The following is a 25102-nucleotide window of genomic DNA, read 5'->3' as shown; positions in this document are numbered from 1 at the left end:
GCCATTGTGTTGGCTCTGTGCAGGCACGGGGTCCGAGAAGATGTGCTCACCCCGACCCAAGTTGATCCCTCAAGGGGTTTTAAACCTACGACCTTACGAATGAGGATCAACTTATTACCAACGGCACAAACTGGCCGGATAGGGATGAAGATTTTTATGAAAATGTAATTCAGGGTGAGACCTGAGGTCAAGGATCAGGGTGAGATATAAGGGCAGGATGAAGGACAAGAGCTTAGCATGAAGAATTAAGCACACATTTGGGCATTGTATATAGTTCTGGGAAATAATTTGGCATATAATAATCGTTCCACACACACGTGACGCATTTTAACAACGGCACTGATTCGAAGGCAGTGCTCGTGGGGGACTCACGCCGGCACGGAGCGGCCCAGGAAGAGAAGGAGGAGCGCTGCGCCGGCGATCTCCCTCCTGCGGCTCTCGCGCAGCGCCTTCTGCTCCGCGCCGCCAAAGCTCACGGCCACCAAGAAGTGTCCCCGCGCCTCGCACGCGCTCTGCAGCTCGGGAACGGCTCGCTGCAGACGCACGCATGCAAAGACAAATGCCTTAACATGCTGCTCGGTCACGCGCTGTTAGCGAGCACCTATGAAGGCCTGGCATGGGGCACACGAGGGGGTGGGTGGCCAGCACCACGTCCGGCCGCCTTTGTCTCCCCAGTGCCGATGTTTTCCCACAGTCACACGCACACACACACACACACGCACGAATACAATACGCTCAATTAGCATGAACGGACAGTCCCTGTGCATGACCACATACGCGAATATAAAAACTAATTCAGAATGAATGCACACAGGACGCACAAACGCTGAGACATATATATACACACATATGTATACACACATTCAGCCACGAGCACAAACATGAATATAACAAAGATCCTCCATAAAGCCTTAGTAGACTGTAAGGGCAAGTGCTGTTAGCGAGGACCTATGAAGGCCGGAACGATACACGAGGGGGTGGGTGGCCAGCACCACGCCCGACCGCCTTTGTCTCCTCAGTGGCAATGTTGACACACCGCACCAGGTACTCATTTGAGGCTGAGTTGACCTAGGGAGGCCCAGGAACGGTTCAGATAATCGTCACTGGTGTTGGCCGTGAGCGGGAATTGAACCCGGGTCGCCGGATTCATAGCGCAGCACGCTAACCGCTAGACCACCGCTCACACACATAAATAAATACAAAATGTAACAAACACAAGAACACGCATGCAATCAGATGCACAAACACGTGAACATATATAGAACACAAGGGAACACGCGCACACATATGAAAACAAACACACATGAATACGATCACAGCAACACAGAATCACAGTCGCATGCGTACACACGCACCCACATCGAATGGATACTCTCATAATTTGCATGCGAATATAAAAAAAAACACACTCACACTTGTACTCACATGAAACCTCTAACACACAAACACTTATCACTTACCTCTCAATGCAACTGACAATGACACATGCATTAACGCTGCACGGGTTAATGCCGCTGGGTTCACGCGCATGCGGCTGCAGGGTACAATTTAACCAAGTAAATATAAAAACCCAATTCAGTGTTAAATGAGCCACACTCAAGTGAGAATCGAGAGAGCACCGCGGTTTCTGGAGCTGCCAAGCAGTGATAGCCCATGGACATTGAAGAGGTTGCGAAGTGGGGCCAGGCCGGGTCACATGGCAGCCCGTAGTGCGAGCTTCCGAAAAGAATCTGCCTTTCTTTAAAAAAAGACTACGAGCCTGGAATAGAACGTTGTATTTAGATCTATATATCTACCTACTGCATGCAAATGAAAAGGCATATAATGATGTATACCCCTCCCCCCCTCTACTCTGATGCACAGAATTGTCAAAAACATTTATAATTTTATCCATCTCATTTGCATCACTTATCATTTGTTGCGTCTCGCTCATGCAACCTTGTTTAACCGAAGTGTAGCATTTCCATGCCATTCGCGCCCGCTGTGAATCATCGATTAGCACGCAAATTATTTGATGAATGTGCCGTGACTTTAATAGATCAATGCATATTAAATAGTTTCAATTATAATCAGTTCTACTGGGAAAATTATTTTTGAACAATCGTAGGTATCCTATAATTCTTCCTATTCCATTGCAATACAGCCTAGAATCGCAGTTCCGATAATCGACATCAACTCACTATCTGATCTTATCCAAATGAACCTTATGGCGGTACCCCGGGGTAGCATAGTACCCCGGCTCTCGCATAATGTCCGTGATGCAGTCACTGTTAGTCTGTTGATGGTCGGCGATGCGGCAATCAACTCATCTCGATGAGCTGTACACGATGCACCACTACGGTGCGTACGCGAGCGTTCAGGGTTTGAGCGCAATCGTCCTCGCTGCGTTTCGACGAGTAGCACTGATTTCGGATTGATTGGTACCCCAGTCGCGGAGTTAAGTGCAGCCCTGGACAAAATAGTGTCCCAGAAATAAAATATTTAATTGCCTCGGCCATTTTGTATTATTTCGTACCCCAGGGTACCGACATAAGGATAAAATCTAACAACAACAAATTGTGACAAGGCGTTGGGCTTGGTGCACAACCACAATCAACAATGGCCATTCATCTCTCTTGAGACAAGACGAAGCAAAGCTACCGCCCAAAACGTCACCTATTATAGATTTCCGCCCGCCCCCTCCCCTCCTTTTGGGGCAGTGTTATTGATGAATGCGTTGAGTCTTTGTTATTTGAATGTGCCCTACGTGTGGGTTCAGAGTTGAGGCCTGAAGTGGCTTGTTTACGAAATGCTGCATGCAGGAGGGAGGAGCTATTGTCACTACTCTGCTTAACAGCGCCACTCTCACACATTGCGAGCTTCAGCTGTCCTCAGTCGACCTTATAAAAAAAAACGCACAAAAACCAATAAACCCCCAATGCCTAAGAGCAATTTTTTCCTTTTCTTATATATCCCATTTATACTGTGTACCGCTTGTTTTTTTTTGGTTCAATCTTATTTTTATTCGGCTCATTTTTCACTCCCAAAAGGCTGACGTCCTTCACACTTCACAGACTTTACACCTTAAGAGAGATTGATGAGTGCAAAAGAATTAACGTACAAATATTCAAAACTCTCGCATTTATCACAAAATCTGTCCAAGGAGGTGGCTGGTTTTTTTTTCGCAGGGTCACAATGTTGCACATGATAAGTAGCCGGCAGTTTGAGGGCCAGGTTACTGGCTGGTACAGAATACCGAGCGAACGCCTCCACCAACGGTTCAAGCCCCAAGTGGCCCCCAGGCTAAGATGGGTTTCATGTGCGGCATGTTTGATGGTGTCAACCCAGACGCTGACAAACGCACAACAACAAGCGCCCCCACCTCTCCCCGCTCTTCCCACTGCCCCTACCCCTCCCAACATAAATCTGCATTCGCACTTCATCTGACTGCGCCCGACAGCTACGCGGGAACAAAGACAGTGTCAGACCGAGAGTCGGCAGTGGTACCCGACAGCTAAAGCATGCCCTCTATAGATCAGATAAGAGACGCTTGCTGGGCGCGATAGTGGGTGAAGTTCAGTTAGGTCGCGATCGATATTTTCCTGCTCCCTGTGCCTTTGTTGACAATATGGGGTACTCCGATGAGACACGCAAAGAAATATCTACGTGACATTCCTATGACAACAAGAATAAAAAATATCGTAAGAGCCATTTGATTTCTTTTTAGAACATTATTATAAAATAAAAACATCACCCGTGATGATGATAATGATTAGAGGTGTAACAATGCGTCGATTAACAGTGTTTCTTAAGCTCATGAGAACATCCATCAGATTTTCTTGCACAAGAATCAATGCTTTAAAATGCATATATGTTAAAGGTAATGGGTTCGCATGACCCCTCCAGCCACGAGAGACATGCACCGCAGTGTAAAAAAAAAATTGGATTCTTAAATCAATCGTGACCCTCAACTGTGACAATCATTTGTATCTTGACACCCCGAATGAAGATTCTATTCTTGCATATGGAAATATGGTCAGAAGCTAAATGCCAATGTCGAGGTCTCGGTGGGAGACAGTAGCCTTATTATGGCTCACCTAAAATGTGTCTTCGTGTTACCTTATACAAAACTAATACCATCATGTAGGCGAAATGGATGTTGCTAATTCAAATCCCAATGATGACAACAATTAATGGGCGACAGTGCTCGTGGTACGGGTTGAATGATGAATGATGGGTGCTCGCTTACGGCCACGAAGAGATCGGCGTGTTGCTGTGTGTCCGGACAGCTCATGATGTAGCAGCGGAGAGTGTTGTTGTGTGGAGCGTGGCTGCCGGAGGAGGGCCCATGCAGAAGCCCACTCAGCGCAGAGTTCCAGTCATCTGGGAGAGCGAGCGAGGAGAGGCAAATGTGAGATATCATCATTGCCATCGTACAACGGTGTATTGAAATATAAATATTGTTATAATTATAATATATACCTTTAACAAGGTGATTCTGACCTTCTGTTATCAAGGTGTAATGACATAAGTTAGACGATCATGGTAAAATGTAAAACATATTCATGAATAGCGTTGTGAACTGACGGTACTGAAACAAACAACCAATTTTATTTGGTGAACAAATTTGATGGCTACTGCTATAAACACATCACCATTTGTTCCATAAAACACCTTCCGCGTGTCAACAAAGGCTCCAGGTGCACACGGAAATCTGTGCCCATTGGCAACGATCATCTGTTTTTTATAAATATCAGTGTTGTGACATGATTCACAATTTGCAACTGAGCACTTCGGCATAGCACGGTCAGAATAAATGCCTTAAACATGTTTTTTTAAATTATTATTTATTCAAATATTTGTAAACAGATACATTTGGCATTGATCTTAATATAAAGGGGCACACTTCAACGGTAAAATACATTTGTAATATTCTATCGGCAGCTTTAAGTCTCGGGTCATTTCCGTTACCATGGCAAAATCGTCAAGCTAATCATGTTGCTATGGCGACACGTTTAACATTTGCCTGCTGCCGTGGCTTTACGAGGCGACTCCTACAGGTCCACTTGTTTCATTAGGACATTAATTAATGCGCATTATTGAATGGCATGTTGTAATTTGACAGCAAGGCAGGCGTAGGGGGGATCATTGACTAGGCCCGCATACCTAAACGTCACGCAAGAGGGCTATTTCAATCGCCCGTTAACCGCAGACCATTTCTCGACTGATGACGCGAGTCAACGCTTGCCGCTACTTTTGTTCAGTGTTGATTGCGTCCATGGTTTATCAGTGTGCTTCACTGTGAACTGTCATAGATTTCAGAATGTCACGCAGCTCGCGACAAAATGACAACTTCACCGTGGTAATGGATATTATATTAGTCTAAAAGATGGTGGAAGGCTCTTATCAATATATTTTGCCGTAGGGTACAAGTGTACCCATTTGTAATAATTGTAATGCCTGAGGGATATTTTAGGACTACAGTTTAATCCAAATATATAAACAAACAACCAAAAACACACTCATCCAAGTGCAATCGTATGCAGTGGTCTAGCCAATACAATTGGCATATTTCAATATTTTAAAGAACACAAGATAATAATGAGTCATTATCTATTGACTGCTGGATACATTGCCTATACTCTCATTAGAACCAATAATTACATTTTTATACAATTCAAACTTAAATAAATGTAATCCCCAAACTCCAAAGCCACTAGAATGCATGTGCCTTGTACCATGGTCTCACAAAATATTTTTAAGGAATCCCCACATACTTTGTAGTTAATTCTGCCCTAACTATACAGAGTTCACAAGTTATGAATTAAAAAAATGTGATGTGTGTGTCACAGTGTAGAGGCAGCCAGTGGGCGGGTGGGCAGGTGAGCGGGTGGGCAGGTGAGCGGGTGGGCGAGCGGGCGGGCAGGTGAGCGGGTGGGCAGGTGAGCGGGTGGGCAGGTGAGCGGGTGGGCAGGTGAGCGGGCGGGCAGGTGAGCGGGTGGGCAGGTGAGCGGGTGGGCAGGCGAGCGGGCGGGCAGGTGAGCGGGTGGGCAGGTGAGCGGGTGGGCAAGCGAGCGGGCGGGCAGGTGAGCGGGCGGGCAGGTGAGTGGGTGGGCAAGCGAGCAGGCTGTCAGGTGAGCAGACGGGCGGGTGGACCCGTGGGTAGGTGGATGGGGAGGGCTCACCACGGTTGACGCTGGTGAAAGTTCCTTCCAGGTCGACGAGGCTGTGTGCCAGCTCTGGCCCTCTCATGGAGTTGGCGAGCAGCACCATGCTGCCCATCGACGGATGGCTCCCCATCACCGCCGACCCTGCGCCACAAGACAGCTACATGTGAGCTCTAAGCACGTTTTATCTCTTTTCATTTTTCTACTTCCCAACCAAAATTTAAAGCATGTATGCATTCCCTCTGTCGGTCCATCCATGCGTAACGGAGGGGGGGGGAGGTGAGGCATGATGAAGCATGTAAAGATGATCGAATATTGACCAAACTGTGGTATAATGTTCTGCTGCTGTTAGGGATTTCCCCTTTTGAAAACCGGCCAAATTTATAAAAGGCTTTACCAAAACTTGCAGGCAAGCTACCTGTCAGCCTGTCCTGAATGCTTCCTGATGGCTTCTGTACTGCTAATGAAATACTTCTGAAGATACACATGTGTTGAAAAGCTTTAGATAAGCCATGTAAATGCATTATTTCCTTAACTTGTTTATCTTTTTTCCCAACCAATTTATTCCACTTGTGCCATAAGCAGCATGTCACGACAACAAAGAATCCATCAGAAAATCTCATAGAGAGGCATACTCCATAGGTCAGAAAAGAGGACTTATCTTAATAAATCCTTTAAGCAGCAAATGTATTCTTAATGCAGCAGTGGGTGCACTTTCATATGCTCTCTGCTATGGGGATTTCACGTGTCAGTCACACCAATATTTTATTTTATAATCAAAGTGGAAATATATCCATATCATGCACAAATCAAAATAGCATGTACAAATCAAACTTACTCTTTGGTTCTTTCGGTAAAGTCACGAAAGCTTCAAATCAAGAAATCTAACTTAATGTTTTTTTTTGTGCAGTTATTTAGTGACCAGATAGACCATCAATAATCGTCTTAGTTTAAAGCAATATTTGTGATATTTGCGTTCCTCGTCGCCAGCCTCGATAGTGGAAGCCTTCTCGCTGTAACCCCACAACAGAGAGCACAGCGGTAGTCTGGCAGGCAAGGGCTCTCCAATAAGACACCGTGTGACCGCTTTGCCAGTTGTCCCATTCGATGAACTTCTTTAATATTCTTTGGGTCTTTTGGTAAAGTCACATAGGTAGGTTCAAAGAAAATATTTTTGGTTAAAAAAAAATATTTTTGAACCTATCTACGTGACTTTACCGAAAGACCCAAAGAATATGAATTCCTGCAGTCACGAAAGCTTTAAGTCAAGATTGAACTTCTTTAAATTTCCCATATCCAAGTCACCCGTTCTTCCGTTGTTGACCGTATGTCCCCTCTGTCCTATGATACAATAGAATGCATATTCACATAGCATCCAGATGCGAGTACATCTCAAGACGTTGGATAATGGCGCTGATAATCATGCTCAGCCATTGTCAATCCACTGTTGGATGAAGGCCTCGCCAAATCGCCGCCGTCTCCCATGTAACGATCCACCTAGCACCTACACTAATAAACATAAACATTAAGGATGGGATTTTGTGTCCCAGCATTGGTGACTGGGCTGTGACCAATGTAACATGAATTTAAGTTCCTAAACGTATCAACTAGTTTACATTGTGTGCCACGTTTTCCCCTGCCTTTTAATGTTGTGCACCAGGTCAACGTACTCTATGTATATACGATGTGTGTAGCAAGCAAAGCATATCTAAAACCTAATTCATGGGAGTGACATTTTCAAAATTTGGTTCCGTACAGATTGATTAAGAAATCAAGGTCACAATCATATTAAACGTGTTTATCAATAATGAGTTCAAGATTATACATTTTATATATATAAAAATTCACAAATGCTCGCATACGCACAGCATTCCCTGACCTGAAATATAAGCTGAGAAAATGCAATGGCAAAATAGAACTTGCCTTAGGATCAGGTAGGTAAGGGGTTCATTAGATTCCGACTCCGATTATGACGTTATCAATTATTTATTTACTCTAAATCATTTTTCCCTCAGGATGTGGAGCCTGGGAATCCAGTTTTGCGCTGCTACTGTCACAGAAAAACAATGATTTTATTGCAGATAAGCAGATATTCTATCCATTTATTTCTTAATTTAAAATATTCCAAATTTGCATTGCCTCTTAAAGATGACTTTTTGAATAAACATTTCAGTCATTACATTGTTGAGTTTAAAATATAGGCAACATATCCCTCTACGGGATAATTCAGCATGTCATATATTTAATATATATTTTTTAATAATTATTTATAAATGAATGTGTGTTATCAGACCGATAAGAAAGTGATTTCAATGGTAGGCAGCTGTCAAAGTGAACTCAGATTAGAAGCATTTTGAAGTTGTCATCACGGGTAAATTATGGTAATGTGAAAGACAATGTACATTCGTGATATAAAGACAAGAAACATACAAATGTCATTCCATTTATTGTAGCATGTCATTTTTATATGCAGTAAATAAACAAATAACCTCTAAGTAGTAGCACATTCTAGAAACACTTCCAAATCACGTGCTTAAAAACGAACATATTCACACGTATTGAACGCTGCAAAAGACATGGTTATGAAGTCATGAAAATGCACTCAATGTTCAACGTAGAACCTCTAAAAAAAACAGGTCACCAGATGGCTCAGTGGTCAGAAGACCGAGATGGCACAGCTGAGACTTGAGTTCGATTCCAGGTTTCATTGCCCGTGATTATGTATTTATGTATTTTGAACTTTGTTCCCAACCGTGCGTAGCCAACTGTGGTAATGGTGCAGGGTAAGGACAACAAACTAAACAAATAAAGTAGTTCTGATGAAATTACTTTTCAATCTGGATTCAACGAGATTCTTAGGTGTAGTGAGTCGATGGCTATTACAATGCACAAAATACACATATCTATTACACTTGGTTGTTTGCTTAATTTGGCTATATTTATGTTCTAAATTAAATCCCACAAACAAAACATTTGTTATTAGAGAGAGAGAATTCGATATCGTGAGGGTGGAAAGGTTCAGCATCCATTTCTTGAAAGGATCTCGTAAGTAGCTGTGATATTTCTAACTCCGGGCTGTTCTCTAATATGGGGCGCGATGCACCGCTCTGCGAGAGTTCCGAATGGGAAACACGTCTCATGGCACGATGCCGATGGCGCCACTGGTATACGACTGTGATAAACCTGCAGCAAAGACAACAACAAAAAGCCACACGCGTATCGATCTCTCCATAATTAATCTCACCGGCCACATCCGTGCGAGTCTCGTCCCCGTCCGAGTCACCGCCCTCGCAGGCCGGTGCGGCGGAGCCGGCGCCGCCAACCCCAGTGGAGGCCTGCAGGCGCTGGAGCCGCCCCTCCAAGTCCCGCTTGGCCCTCAGCAGATCCTGAACCTCCTTCTCCTTGGCCTCGCGGAATATCTGCAGCGGCAATGGCGCTCGTCAGCCTACGGACCCCGCGGTCGCAGTGATCCAATCCAATGTGGGCCCACTCGTAAATGAGCCATGATATTTCCATTAGGTACATTTTATTGATGGTATAAATACTGCGATTTGAGAAGGGGTGTCATTGTGTGCCACCGTCATGGGCAATTCAGAAATGTATGCACGATTGGTACATTTACATGTTATGCTATTCTTATTGCTCTTTTCATCTGCAGCTATACTAAGCTTTATTGTTAATGAATTAAAATTGATGGTTATGCCCATGGTAAATGCATTAAATAATTTTATAATCATTTACAATATATGCAAATTATATGTTCAAAGTTACATTCAGTCGAAATAGGCAAACGAGAAGGCACACATACGAAACTATGCAAACGAGTGAAGAAGTGGGATTGTTTTTTTTAATCAAATCTCCATTCCAAATGATGACACTTCCTCTCCCTCTGATTGGAGTAAATCATTCCATACCTGCAAAGCACCACAGGGCTGATCTCAGGTCAAGATGCTGAATTCCAACACATGCCGTGACAAGCACAGTGAGACTAACCTATCCTGGGCATTGACACAATCTGACACTTCAGTCAATGATGTCCATTTATCCCCACTATTCTCTGCACTGACATCAATATCAAATAAAAGCCATCTGCCGTGCAGAAATATATATGCCTCCTCATGACTATTGCACAAAGTGTTCTGGTTATTGAGGTCAAGAGTATGTGAAATGGTTTCAGGACTTACAGGCCTATTTGAAATAATAGCAATAATAAGGCATTATCTGGGACCTTATGAATATGATTCAAAGACTGAAATTTGCACAAACGATTCCACCTTGTATCTAGATCTCAACAGATAATAGAAACAATAATTCAACTTGGATTTGTATAAACATGACAGTGGCTGAGCGAAATTGTTCCCAAAGCAAGAATTACTGCCGATTAAATAATGAACCAATGGCAGGTCAAATAAGACGACAACAGACGCTTAGAGAATGGAGTTCCTCTCAGCATGAATTATTACTCCATACATAAATAATTGAGGGAAAATAACAACACTTCAAGAGACAAAATAACGTATGCATGACTTCTTTTCTACAACTTCTCCACCCCTTGTCACCGCTCATAATGAAAGGTTAATTAGCAAAGGGACAGTGAGATTGGGGCAGGAGTGACACGCAGGCAATGACATCACCTTGAACTGGCGTTGAACCTTGTCCCGGTCTTGCTGAAATGAGGCCGCTCGTTCCATGGCCTGGTCTCGGCCCTCAAGAGCCGCCTCCTTCTCCACGCGAAGCTTCTGGCAGCTCTTCTGCAGCGCCTGCACAGACAGGCAGGAGGCAGGCAGGCAGGTGCACATGTTGGGCATGTGGGTGGACAAGTAAGTGAACACTTGCGCATTCTCATGAATCCAGCCCATCACGAATACGCACACATAGTAAGCTCTATGGAATCACACTTTTAAGTATGTTGCAAATCTGACTGGATTGATCCCGAACATCTGCCGGTAATTGATTCTGGGTCTTCGGGCTGGAGACCCCCGAAACTGCACTGGTCCTCTCGCTGCACAAGGTATAGTAGATAACTATGGCCTGCAGATCGTATACAGCATCGATTGGCGTCCATTGAGGCTGGTAGACACTGATTAGAGAGATACGATGGAGCGGATTGGTGCAGAGTATTGTTGACGAGTAGGCATCCTTGTAAATAATGATAGCCCATGTAACTCGTCTCATATCGAGGTCCTGATCGAATACAATTTACACTTCCAAAGGTAGTCAGGCAGGTAGTTAGCTAGGAAGGTAAGCAGTTAGGTAACTAGGCAGGTATAAATGCTGATAGCTATGTGGCAGGCAGGCAGTCTCAAAGGTAGGCAGACAGGTATGCTGTACAGACAATATCAAGGTGAAATGAAATTGTGAATTCAGAGATCTTATAGTTAAACATTGAGTTGATCAAAAAAAGAGATGATGTGACATGTTATCAGCTCATGAGATGGCAAGACAGAAAAAATGTGAGACATTGCAATTAAAAAATTATGGAATTATGAGATGATTATTTAATGAGATGAGACATGACATTATATGATGATGACGTGAAGAGACAATGACACGATGGGCGAACGATACTGTAATAATATAATTAGATTTATTTATACGATGGGATGATGGCACGATTGAGATTATGATTTGATGCGATAATGGGATGGCGACATGAGGGAAAGGCGCTACAATGACAAGATGACGTGAAGACGTGGTGGGACAATGAGGTGACCGAAAGGCAAGTCCACTGAGACCGTTCACCTGCAGCTCCGCACGCAGCCGCTTGTTCTCCGAGTCGAGCTTCTCCTCCTTGCGCTTCATGTCGGCCACCTCATTGCTCTTCGTCACGCGGAAGATCTCGTACTCCTTGCGCAGGCGCTCCAGCTCGGGCGCCAGCTCCAGGTCCACGACGGAGGTCACCGAGCGGAAGGAGGCCCCCTTGAAGCGGCGTGCCGACCCCACCGAGCGGAGCCGCGCGTTGGGCACCAGCTTTTGCCGTGGCTTCATCTCGATGGGGATCTCGGTGCAGCCGCGGCTGGCCAGGCCTGGCGGGGCCAGCTCCGCGCCACCCGGCGTCAGCGACGAGCCCGTGCCCATCTGATGGCACGGCGCGGGGCTCAACGCCCACGCTGTTCCGATGCAAGAATAAAAAAACACAAAAACAAGGACATCACACACAGGTGACATTTATATAATTTCGCGAGCTTTGGCACCGTCTCGCTTTCGTGGCCGCATCCATAATTGTAGTCGGTTTTGCCGCGGTGGAGGAGGAATGGCCTGCAATCCACGCGCTCTCTCTTCACTTTGTCTGAACATGCACTGTTGTGCACTCTTCCTGCTGGTATTCGTGTGATATCTCGTGCGTCGACTCACCGAAGGAAGTGTGATGGTGACCGAGCTTTTACTTCTCTCCATAAAACATGTGTTTTTCACCGCTCTCCAGATCCGATCACACTGTGTGAAAAAGAAAGCTGCATTTTGAAAAGGGGTGTGAACCAATCAGATTCAAAGACAATGCATACATTATCAGAGTATGTTCTTTGTTTGCATTGTGACCACAAGTATTGTGGTTAATGCAGACATGATTCCTTATAAAAGTTTCAGTTTGGTGTTTTAACATCTTTACACCTGTTTTGTTGCCAGAAAAAAGGGGGAAACCTATTCTCATATCTTGCAAAGCAGTGCATCACGAGTAATAAGAGAAATGTTCGTGCCAGCGGATATCAAAGAAGTACTTTTTTATACTTTTCAAGTGACCCTTAAATCCAGTGGCGGCTCCTGCAAAATCTCTCAGGGGGGGCAAATGTCTGGATGATTGATAAGGATAAGGTCCACCCATGCAATGGATAAATTAACAGCTTAAGCATGTAAAGGCAACTTCACTTCTTTAATATTAATGAAAAATAAAGTGACTCTTACAATACATCTTGTTTGTTTCTATACTCACTATTAAAACAAACCACTCAAGTTTCTTTTATTAAAGATTCCACTAGGTGGCGACAAATTATATTGTTGGATGAAACGTGCTTACGTATGATGACGTAAGCACGTATGATGACGTAAGCACGTTAGGGCGAGCCCTCCCGGAAGCCATAGAGAATGCATTGCAGCGCCCCCGTTCGAAAAAAAACATCTTTGAATGTAAGTCTATGGGACCACTCGGGGCGATTCTCAGCTGGAGGGAAATCGCCCAAAAAGAGGCGGTACTCCACAGAACGTAGCATGACGCTGATTGGACTATATCCAGAGGCACAGTGACGGCTAGCATGACTCTGTGGTTGAATGACATTGGTGGTGCGTCGCCCAATCACCCTAATGAAGAAACCGCCCCTGCTTAAATCCACAAACGATATGGAAAGCAATGTCCCATTCAACGTTCAGCGCATAAGAGTTTTGTCATTGTGGTAGCTAAACTTAGCCAAATTTGGTGCAGAACCAATTTAAAGTATGCTTTCTTTCGTACAGTCAATGGTGATTAGGCTGAGACCATCACAGGCAGCTGCATGGGTTCAGTAGTTTGCATTGTTTAACAACGTTTGAGCACATGATTGATATCATCACATCCCATATTCACAAACGCACAAGGGACCCGCGTTCACACCAGTTCATGAATGCCTAATGGATAAGCCACGTAAGGGAAGGGTAATTCAATTCCTAAATGTGTAAGAGTGGATAGGCATCTGTTACTAACCAGATGAGAAACCCAGCGAGACCGCATCTTTCAAAGAGTGACAAGTCTAATCCTACGGGTAAGCAGTAATGAGAAAACACGCACTCATTCGTCACTCTCAGTGTCCCATAACAGAAATATATATTTAGACGTTTCCGGCAAGGGCCACACTTCCAGACCGAGCAAGGTGCACGTTTTCACAAGAGAGCCCAGGGTTATTATGAGTAACCCTCACTGAAGAGGTGACGCAGGGGAGATGGTAGTTGCCGTAGTGACTACATTATCAGCTCAGGGGGCCCCCAACATTTGATTTGAGAAAAATGAAATTAAAACGTGGAATGTAAAAGAAAGCATTTCATTTTTGTAAAAAAAACCCATATTAAACTGGGTTTTAAATAAGTGTTGTTGTTCGTATACACTTAGTTCAACACGTAGCAAGCTTTCGCGACCAATATCATCCATAAGAGTTTTTTTGGGTTAGATCGCGTAAATATATGTGTCGTTAAAACCCGCCACCACCCGACACAGCCAACGAGTAAGGGTTGTCACGTAAACAGAACGTGGCAATTCGTCACTAGTACAGCACACCGTTGTGTTGGAGAGTAAACCCACAACATTTACAATCTGAGTACGACGTTTCACCAGTAATTACAACCGGCTTCATCAGGCGACAGCCAGATTTGTGGAGTAAGTCCACCTGTTTCGTTCCTGATATCGAGGCGTAGATGTGGTGACCACGCTTCTGCGCTCTTGCACAAAGTGGTGGTGGGGGGGGTACTGAGTCAACGCACATTATGCATGTGCATTATGCGAGCCCTATGATCTTGTCTTTCCTGCCTAATGTGTGTATTCAATTACACATTATTAGGTTGTTTCGGTAAAGTCACGTGCTGTGACTGTTCCACTTGAAGAGGGAAGCTTGTGTTGATTCCGAAACGTCGTGATTTTTATTTTATTTTACTTTTATTAATTTTAATTTTTACCTACGTGACTTTACCGAACAAAAAACCTAAGAATATGAATCCTTGCAGTCACGAAAGCTTCAAATCTAGAATCAATTACACATCTCGTGGGCGTTGACGAGGAGGGGGGGGGCGGGCAACTCGTAGCTGTGGCCACCAGGGGGTGGTCAAGGCACCAACCCCCCTGCCCCCACGCTCGTTACGCGACTGGGACCGGGCCACCAGTGACAGTAATTAGTAGAAGTTGGTCGAAGTTGGTCGAAGTTATTAGTCACCCCGAGTGAGGCCGTGTTGACACCACCACGCCGTCAGCGCGGTGCAGCGAACACGGCACCTGAGCGTTCACTTCCGCTGAACTGTACACTGCGCAGCGTGGGAAAAAACAAAAATGAACAAACAATAAACACGCGAACTAGGGTTAGTTAGCGTTACAATCCCATCGCGGGTGAACACTTGCCAGAGACCAACCCGTACAAAGTCAGAGACGCGCGCTGATGCACTAAGGGACGGACACGTGGCCTCTAAAGACGACGCGCGTGGCTGGAAGCTACAGAACGACACAACAGCAGCAGCAGCAGCAACTCTGCGAGTGTGTATGAGTGTATGTGTGTGTGTGGCCCTTGACTACCCCCCTGGGATCACCTCTTCATCGCCCCGAGAGGATGACCACGATGATTATGACGTGACGACACTTCCTGCGGTGTGACTCGCGTTTAACCCGCGCCTCCCTCCAGCCATTGTCCACAGACCTCGCGAGCTTGGCATCTCGCACCCACCCACCCCTCCCACTTCCGTCCACTCCCTCCCTCACTTCTGTCCCCCCACCTCTTTCCCCCCACCTCCACCCCCCACCTCTGCCCCTCCCACCTCTGTCCTCCCACCTCTGTCCCCCCCCCACCTCCCTCACCACCGTCCACTCACCCCCACCTCTGTCCACCCCCCCACCTCTGCCCCCCCCACCTCTGTCCCCCCCACCTCTGCCCCCCCACCTCTGTCCCCCCCCCACCTCCACTCCCCCCACCTCTGCCCCCCCCCCCCCCACTTCTGCCCCCCCACCTCCGTCCCCCCACCTCTGTCCCCCCACCTTTTTCCCCCCCCACCTCTGTCCCCCCACCTCCCCCCCACACCTCCACCCCCCCACCTCCCCCCCACACCTCCCCCCACCGCCAACCCTCCCACCTCCACCCCCCACACCTCCACCCCCCACACCTCCACCCCCCCATCCTCCGTCCACCCTTGTGCGCCTCCTTGCGCATGAACATTCACCAGACGGCGCGTGGCTTGTGGCACGTGGCGCTTGTGTTGTGACCGAGACTGTTGGCGATCTCCCTGCGGGAGTGATCACGACGAGTTGTGAAGCTCTCTCTCTCTGTGCGTTTTGTTGTCTCGCACTTGTCCAGTAAGGGGCAGGTCAGCACGTGACAACAACAAACGATGCGAAAGCATGACGAGTGCAAAGCGTATAGGAAAGTTAAGGAAATCGTAACTTTGCTTTTTGTTTAGGGGCCGTTCATAAATGACGTCACGCACCTAGGGGGGGGGGAGGGGGGGTCAGACATTTGTGACGATGTTTGACGAGTGGGGGATTTGAGAAATGTGACGTCACATCAAAATGCGCAACTTTAAATAAATATAGACAACACGTTCTACTTAATTAAACAGACGTTTTAATAAATGTTTTCTCCTACAACATCAGAATGCAGCGCCACATTAAATACGCACTACAATGACAATAGTTTCAAGCGATTTGAAGCATGTTTTATATATATTTGGGGGGGGGGGTAGAGCTTTGTGACGTAATATTTGAGGGCGGGGGGTCTGACTTTTTATGACGCCGTTTGACGAAGGGGGGGGGGTCAAAAAATCTACAAAATCGCGTGACGTCATTTATGGACGGCCCCTAAGGGGCAGGTCAGAACGTGACAACAACAAACGCTGCAAAAGCATGACGAGTGCAAAGCGTAGGAAAGTTAAGGAAATCGTAACTTTGTTTTTTGTTGATCTCACCAGGTGAAGCCCACTGAGCTGGAATACCTGGGTTTTCGGTATTCCAGGGAAATAAAGGCGGCCAGGCATGGTGCTAACCACTCTTCCGCAGGGTCCACGTGTAGTAGCTTGATGGGTGACATGGGATGCACACATAGGTGAGACAGACGAGGTGTAAGAAGCGAGAGTGATGAGGCGGGGAGAGGTGAGCGGGGCGAGGTTTTGCATGCCAGGGAGCTCAGCCTTCTACGCCAGGTGGCGCTAGAGTTCTATTCGCTGAGCCTGGAAGAGGTTTAACACAAAATCGATATTCTTAGGTTTTTTCGGTAAAGTCACGTAAGTAAAAAATTTAAAATAATAAAAGTTAAATAAAAAATCACGACGTTTCGGAGGCAACACAAGCTTCCGTCTTCACCTGAAGACGGAGGCTTGTGTTGCCTCCGAAACGTGACTTTACCGAAAAAACCTAAGAATATGAATCCTTGCAGTCACAAAAGCTTCAAATCTAGAACAAAATCGTTACACAGTTTAACACCCAGTGGCAGGATTTCGCGACCAATGTCATCCATGATAGAGTGTTTTTTTGGGGTTAGATCGCGTAAATATATAAATGTGTCGTTAAAACCCGCCACTACCCGACACAGGCAACTAGTAAGGGTTGTCACGTAAACAGAACGTGGCCAATTCGTTACTCGTACAGCCAAGCCACAACAGCCAGATTGGCTGTCGCCTGATGAAGCTAGTTGTAATTACTGGCGAAACGGCGTACTCAATTCATCAATTGTAAATGTTGTGGCTAGGCTCTCCAACACACCGGGTGTGCTGTACTAGTGACGAATTGCCACGTTCTGTTAACGTGACAACCCTAACTGATTGGCTGTGTCGGGTGGTGGCGGGTTTAACGACACATTCATATATTTACGCGATCTAACTCAAAACACCTCTATTAAAATCGTAGACGTTAACGCAAGCTCTACTGTCCGTTTAAAACGCAACGAATGCGATGCAATACTAAGTGTACACATGGACATATGATAATTGCTTACGAGGCCAAAGTGGGTTTATTCTGCATACACGTATAGATTATAATTTACAATCATTAACGCCGTATGCTTTTCTTAACCTAGAGGAAACGATTGAATTAGCTATTTCAGGCAACTGGTAGTATTCATATATATAAATGGTCACTTTTTTTTACTGAAGGCCACTCAGAGATCAGCCTCTTGAGAAAAGGTTATTCAAATTAACTCCATTATTTTCAGCCGTCATCTATCCGCTGCTGGATGAAGGTCTCCCCCTCATAAATTAATGTCATCACTCCATGGCGGTACGTCTTCCTTTCGGGCGTGTTCTCTCCTTTAGATGATATTCCGTCACCAAATTCGTTCATCGCCCATCATCATCATCAAACCCTTCTAGCCACGATGTGCCCTGCCCAATTCTACTTAATTGTATTAAAATGTCGCTAGGTACATTGGTATGCTGCTGCTTTGCACGATCACGTTCCCCGTCGTCACCATTATTATTTCGCTTGGACGGCTGGAGTCCGTCGCTTTGATTTCGCGCTGACCTCTGCTCTTTGACCTCCCCATCCCAAGCCTCACCGACCAGCAGCGAACGGTGGCGTTGGCGATTTGATGGTAGCCCACGATAAGGCAACTCAGGGCTGCCGCGAGTTCTGTCAAGTTGGCGAGGCGACGTCTACCCGATCTGCAGACCAGAGTTCGCAACCGGGTACCCGATACCCGTACCCAATACCCGGCTACCCGTACCCGGCCAGGTACGGGTACCCGTTTGCGACCCTGGTGCGGCCGGGTACGGGTAGGCCGTGAGTCACTGGTGAGTAACCGTTTGTCACTCATTTCGGGTAGGGTACGGGTAGGGAACGGGTACCCGTACCCGGCCAGGTACGGGTACGGGTAAGGAATCAAAACCCGTTTGCGACCTCTGCTGCAGACTGACCACGTCAACGACCAGAGTTAGAACTCCGTGATGTCAATGGGAGAACCTTGGGGGCTTTATTAGCAGGGATACATTTTACCACCGTGCGAAATGCGGATATCTGCTTAACACCTCCGATTAGCACGGTTGGCTACGTACGGTGCGAACGAAGTTCAACATACATACATTGGAACAACGTCCTCAAGTCCCGTAATGTACTTGGCATCTTTGTTACAGTATTAACGCACACCCAAAAATGTCCGTGAAATTTCACGGGTTAAGCCCTAAGGACTAAATTTGTCTCCCGAAGATGTGCATGTGAACATATGTGTGTGTCAGCGTATGTGTAGTGGGGGAGCGGTAGTGTAGTAATTAGCGTGCTGCGCTAAAAATCCGGCGACCCGGGTTCGATTCCCGCTCACGGCCGACACCAGTGACGATTATCTGAACCGGTCCTGGGCCCTCTCCTAGGTCCTGGACCCTCTCCTAGGTCCACTCGGCCTCAAATGAGTACCTGGTACGATGTGTAAACATCGCTACTAGGAAGACGAAGGCGGCTCGGCGTGGTGTTGGCCGCCCACCCCCTCGTGTGCCGTGCCAGCCTTTATAGGTGCTCGCTAACAGCACTTGCCCCTACAGTCTGTTAAGGCTACACAGGGCATCTTTGTCTTGTCTTTGTGTCAGCATGTGTGAGTATGAGTATGTGTCTATGTATACCGTCTATTTTCGTTTCCTTTATGAAGCTCTTAAACCCATGACTCATTTCAAAGAACGTGTGGACTCGTATCTGTTACAACTGTGATAGGACTGATTCTGATCATTGCTGGTCGATTCATGTTCTGGGCCTTTGCTCAGAACATGTATTTAAAAATATATATTTGTGTTAGTATATTCGGTGAGCGGTGGCGCAATGGTTTAGTGCATTGCGCTATGAAGACGGCTGGACCAGTCCAGGGATTCCCACCTAGCACTGGAGAGACAAATGTGGTCAAGCGTGGTGCTGGTCACAACTGCCCTCTCGTACCCATGTTCCGGCCTACATAGGTACTATCCAATATATAAGAAATACGAATACGATCTAATTTTAGAATCCAGACGGAATAACCTTTAAAAAGCTATTATTGGTCAAAATCGGATGTCGTCAGGAATTGCAAAGAACTGTTGATTAAAAATAACAGAAAGCTGTCAAACTGCATTATCGTTCCCTGCGTTTGCATCCTATTCCGTTTATTAAATAAGACACAGCGCCCAATCAAACCAAGAAGACTTGCGGATGATTAACCTAACCTCGCTGTAGGTCCTTTATGTACTACATCCTAACCCAAAATAGATTCTGTGGAATATTTTTGTTAATTCCATCGAATCCCATTTTAAAGGAAAAATTAGAATTGCACGTGAAGTAGAATTACAAACTCGGGCAAATATTAAACATTGCGTCTCGTTGCATAGCCGTGCCCTTTCTGGGAGGCGACTTGGAAGAAGTTGAAGTGAAACTGTCCGCGCTGAAGACGCACTTGGCCTCCGCACGCTTTCGTCTACAAATACGAAGCCGCTCGTCTGTGAGCAGCGCATTAAGTTGCGGTGACGCTGGATTTAGCCGAGGCTGGGAATCGAACTCAGGTTGGCCGGCCAGGCTCGTAGCACAACGTGAGACAATTCTGCTGACTCCCCGAACGCCTTCATCAACACGCACTGACCGGCGTGGGGAATGCATGTAAAAAAACAACAGCCCTCATCACCAAACACGGTGTGGGTTTCATCCAGCAGTCTATTAAAAAAAAGGTCTGTAAAAATAACAACGTATGAATATGACGTTTATAAAGATGGAACGTATAGAGAGGTTGAACAGAAGCAAATATACGTAAGTGGTTAAAGCCATATCGTAATTAAAACATTGGTTAAAGCACACGCTATGATTGCTTTACACAGTGGATAATTATTCTAGCACATAGAGGTAACATACCGATCCCTGGGGGAGGGGAGGAGAGTTGAGTGAAATAGGCTGTGAATTTAACTGAAATTATCGATTGCCCAATAGCAGTGTAACTATAGATCGGTTAATCGATTAATAGAGATATTGAAACTCCGAGATAACGTGCAGCATCAAATCGCGCTTATTCGAATCGACGATTTAGATTTATAAACATTGCCATGGAATACTCTCAAGCCACTAGAGGCCGCTACATTCACCACGATGTTCACACAAAAAATAATAAATTGTTTAATCGAGTCGCGCGACTGCGTGATTGAGACAACTCATTGAATCGCACCCCCGAGTAGCAACACCAATCTCGGGGGTTCAAATGGTTCAATGTGCCGTGGTGGGGTGGTGGAATGGAAATTGGGGTTCAAACCAGTAAAGCGAATGCACGAACGAATGGTATGCACGTGGAACTTCTTTCTCGCCGTACGCCGGCAACCGAATGGCAGAGTGCACGCGAGTCGTCTCCGAGGTCTGCGTTTCAACAGGAGCCAGCCATTTCGTCTGGGCAGGAGCAGCGGCAGCAGCGGTGCTCTCTCTAGCCTATTGAGTTTCGGCGCAATGCGCGTTGCCAGACCCTGTCGATTGGGCCACGTTTCGCTCCGCTCCATCTGGCCCCTCTCCACCAACAGCGTACAAGCTCAGCGTGTGCACACGTAAGGGGTCGTCCATAAATGACGTCACGCACCTAGGGGGGGGGGGGTCAGACATTTGTGACGATGGGAACGAGGGGGGGGGATGAGATATGTGACGTCACATCAAAATGCGCAACTATCAGTAAATATAGACAACACGTTCTACTTAATTAAATAGACGTTTTAATAAATGTTTTCTCCTACAACATTTAAAGCGATTTGAAGCATGTTTTTTTTGGGGGGGGGGAGAGCAGAGCTTTGTGACGTCATATTTGAGGGGGGGTCTGACTTTTTGTGACGTCGTGTGACGAGGGGGGGTAAAGCCACCTGGGAGCTATGAGCTATTTTCCAGAGGCCACACGTGACGATAGCGCATAAAATTTGCGTATATCATCGTCATCGTTGTCATAACGCAGCCAAATACAGAAATCTGAAGGCATGATTTTCAGTGTGGAGGGCAAAACCGGAGGACCCGGAAAAGAAAAAAAACACACGCGGCTCCTGGGAGAGAGAACACGCGAACTCCAAATGTACAACTTGGCATCGTCAGGGTCGGGATCGAACCCACGACCTACGACTGCGCAGCACGGGAGGGATGTAACATCTTGTCATCACGGCGCCCCTACTCTTACAACCGACATGGACTGAAAATACAATCGTTATTGCTATTATTTATACCAGGGCTTAATTTCACACTGAATATGTTCAAAGTCGCTGATAGATTGGAGCAGGCACGGAACTAGATAATCCATAGCCACGGGTATACTGGATGTGGTGTGCCGAGTGCGAACATTTTTTTTTCCGGGTCGTTCACCACGGACAAACGCGGCAAAAATGAGTAATCCCTGTTCACAGACCCATGTGTCAATGGACTGATGGATGAACGCCGCTGATGTTGAGCCGTGTCCGGGAATCGAGCTGAGGTGGCCGGGGTCTATAGCAGGCTCGCCATACCAACGTGAGTATTCTACTGTCAGAGTATCGTATACTTAGCTCGTCGTCATCTGTAACATAATCCCCTCGTCATTAAATCACGGTGGCATTAGCGGAAGCTTAAGTCCGCAAACCAACAATGTGTTTCTTTATATTGGGAACATTAGATTGTAATCGTGGTATGATACCAATAATAATGGTCGTTGTACATCCACGGCTGGATCGAGTATTTCCCACGCAGTGTCGGTTATGGGGGTGGTTTGACCATACTTCACCACGAGAGGTTGGTGGTGTGCCGTGTCACCCTTCATAGGTGCTACTCGCTTACAGTACTTGCTCAAAAAGTCTGGAAAAACGCTGTGTATTCGTATGGGTGGGGAGAGGACCATGATAGCCATATATTTAGTATAGTAATAATACAATTTAACATGTAAAACATATATACCATAATCCACAATTATGTCTAACTCCAAACTCACCACATGTTACGTTCAGACTTGTCGGCAGCACGTGTTGGCGCGTGTTGCATACACATCAATACACGTGCATTCTCATTTCTTCTCCTGAAGCAGAGACGGGGTCATTCATTATTCACTGTGTCACACGCGGATATAAATACCGAGCAGCATAATGACGGCGCACGTCTGTTTTCACTTAGAGGGTGTATAAAGGTATTTTATAACGGCCGGCAATGAGCCTTAACCGCACCACCACCGCTCCCCCAGCCTCTGCACGGAGACTCCAGACTTTGGGAGGAGTGGGAGGAGGAGGATGGAGGGGGAGGAGGGGTTCCTACTTCTCTCAAAAAAACATTGTGATTTTTTTTTTCGGGGGGGGGCTGGTGGTGGTGGTGGTGGGGGTGAGATTCTCACTTCGCATTGGTTTCTCTCAGCCCCCCGGTTACCGCCCCACAGAACACCCCTCCATCTAACGAGTTCACGGGTCTTCCTGATGAGACGTATACGCAATGAAGCGCTTTAGGGGATGTGGCTCGAACTCCGGCGTACTTACTTGTAGGTTAGTCGCCGTTAGTTGCCTTTTGGCTGCTAAATAACCGAGCGATGTCACCGAGCTGACTGCAGCTCCTTTTTGTTGTCGTTGTTTTTCTCGCCTCCCTCTTGTTTGGTTCCAATGCTTTCTCAGCGAGCCACATTCCGCGCTGTGATTCATGTAGCTAAGAAGTGGCTGACAATGTGAAATGTAAAAGCAGTCGCGTTGCTTCGTTCTCTCACTCTCCTCCGCCTCCCCTCCCTCCTCCTGCTGCTGCTGCTCCGTCCGTCTCCTCCGCCTTCACGTTTCATTCTCTTTAAAGCTGAGAGCAACGTACAACGCAGCAATTACCGAAGTCGCAAGACACGCACTTACTGACACGGGGGCAGTGGTGCTGCTTATCGCCTGGCACCTTCAACCGCGGCGCGGCTGCTCGGACTAATTTACGATCCCGTCCTTTTTCCGTGGGAGTGTGCGTCTACAGCTTTCAGCTTCTCTCCAGTCCGAGATAGTATACGTGCCGTCAGAGAAAAGGGGTATTTGAGACATTGTTGAAGAGCTAGGGTAGCAGGGGAGGTTGGAGCAAGGGCTTGTAGTTGGCGGGTGGGGGGAGGTCTGCTGCTGGCGGATGGGGTGTTGGAGGAGATTCGCTCTCTTTCTCTGTGTCTGGTGGACCCGGCTTGGATGTTGAGAGGCGACACATGGCTTTGGAGAGAGCGTGGCCCCGTTGAGAGTGCAATGGGGGCGAACGGCAGCAAACAGGACAGCGACACGGGTGAGTGGGCACACCAGTGTGCCTTCGTGGGCGATGTCCGTTTGAACCTCACTCACACGGTGTGTGTGTGTGTGTTGACTGATGAAAGTAACGTTGCCTATGCACCTCTGATGTGCCGTGGGCATTAATGAGAGAGAGATGGGGGGAGAGTAACAGGGGATGCACAATCGGTGTTAATGAAAACGTGTGCTGGAATCCCAGCTGATATGGGAATGTTTGCCGAACGCTCGTTAATGCTGTTGGTCAAACATCCAAATGCAGGACCCTCCTGAAATATATCATGAGGATCAAGTTAGGCGTTACTTGGTGAATACTTGACAATATCATTATATTATACTGTACGTGTGTTTTAAGTGGATTTTACTGCACGTTTGCCAATGTCAGACCCAGCATACCTGGGGTCCGTGACTGACTACGGTGCACTGATGAGCTCTAAGAGTACGAAGCTTGTTTATGATTGTCGTGTTGTTCAGTTCCACATTAAAAATGTTGCCTTTGAAGTTATTTCAGCTCATACTTGTACGAATATATTTTCATGAAGTGATTGTTGATTGACATAGCATATCCTTTTAACACAAAACATAACTAAATATAACATGAAATAAAATATAACACCATCTCTCTATTAAATACTAAATAAATACATTGTAAATTAACTTCATACTTTATATACATCTGCCAGCACTAGTGTTCACTGTGATTTGCACTGAGCAATGACTTATTATACTGCACATGTACTTTAAAATAGCCTTAAGTCTGGCTCAAGGTCATTCATACGTATACCAACTAATTTCCTTCTTTGGCGGTATACATACCCAAACAAGGATATGGGGAATGCAAAGGTGAGTTCATAAGTTTCGAGGTCAAAATCCTGTCCAATAACATACACCCTTGCGTCACGTTACACTTCATCTAAGGCTCCACCCACTCCGTGTAAGCCCTGATCACACAATGAACATGTTGGTGTTGAGGATCTATGTTCCTCTATTATATATTAAAAAAAAATTCTCAAGAAAATGTTGACCAACCCTGGTATGTGAGAACGTTTATCTCAAGGCTGTTGCGTGTCATTGTCCACGCACGTGCAAGCGGCATGGCTGGC

At 46.3% G+C, this 25102-nt stretch overlaps 2 protein-coding genes across 3 annotated transcripts in view; one reads left to right on the top strand and one right to left on the bottom strand.

Moving 5' to 3' along the window:
• The window catches only part of NPHP3 (nephrocystin 3), a 52757-nt gene extending 37250 nt beyond the window's left edge, over nucleotides 1–15507 (bottom strand). The window contains exons 1-9 of one of the 2 annotated variants that reach the window (XM_078598301.1): nucleotides 15402–15507; nucleotides 15035–15122; nucleotides 12501–12598; nucleotides 11889–12256; nucleotides 10781–10906; nucleotides 9391–9565; nucleotides 6165–6290; nucleotides 4229–4362; nucleotides 373–533 (exon numbers count right to left, since the gene is read on the bottom strand). In XM_078598301.1, coding sequence (XP_078454427.1) covers nucleotides 373–533; nucleotides 4229–4362; nucleotides 6165–6290; nucleotides 9391–9565; nucleotides 10781–10906; nucleotides 11889–12224 — 1058 coding nt within the window. In that variant the 5' untranslated portion in view covers nucleotides 12225–12256; nucleotides 12501–12598; nucleotides 15035–15122; nucleotides 15402–15507. The remainder of the gene's footprint in view (nucleotides 1–372; nucleotides 534–4228; nucleotides 4363–6164; nucleotides 6291–9390; nucleotides 9566–10780; nucleotides 10907–11888; nucleotides 12257–12500; nucleotides 12599–15034; nucleotides 15123–15401) is intronic. The other variant, XM_078598300.1, reaches the window with a different exon arrangement.
• Nucleotides 15508–23198: 7691 nt separating this feature from the next.
• The window catches only part of LOC144721018 (uncharacterized), a 66514-nt gene continuing 64610 nt past the window's right edge, over nucleotides 23199–25102 (top strand). Inside the window, exon 1 of the mRNA XM_078598299.1 lies at nucleotides 23199–24000. Within this exon, the coding sequence (XP_078454425.1) occupies nucleotides 23910–24000 (91 nt within the window). The 5' untranslated portion in view covers nucleotides 23199–23909. The remainder of the gene's footprint in view (nucleotides 24001–25102) is intronic.

This window comes from Lampetra planeri, chromosome 10 (genome assembly GCF_965212315.1).
Source record: "Lampetra planeri chromosome 10, kcLamPlan1.2.h2, whole genome shotgun sequence".
NCBI classification, from domain to species: Eukaryota; Metazoa; Chordata; class Hyperoartia; order Petromyzontiformes; family Petromyzontidae; genus Lampetra; species Lampetra planeri.
This window is presented reverse-complemented; position numbering and strand designations above follow the sequence as displayed.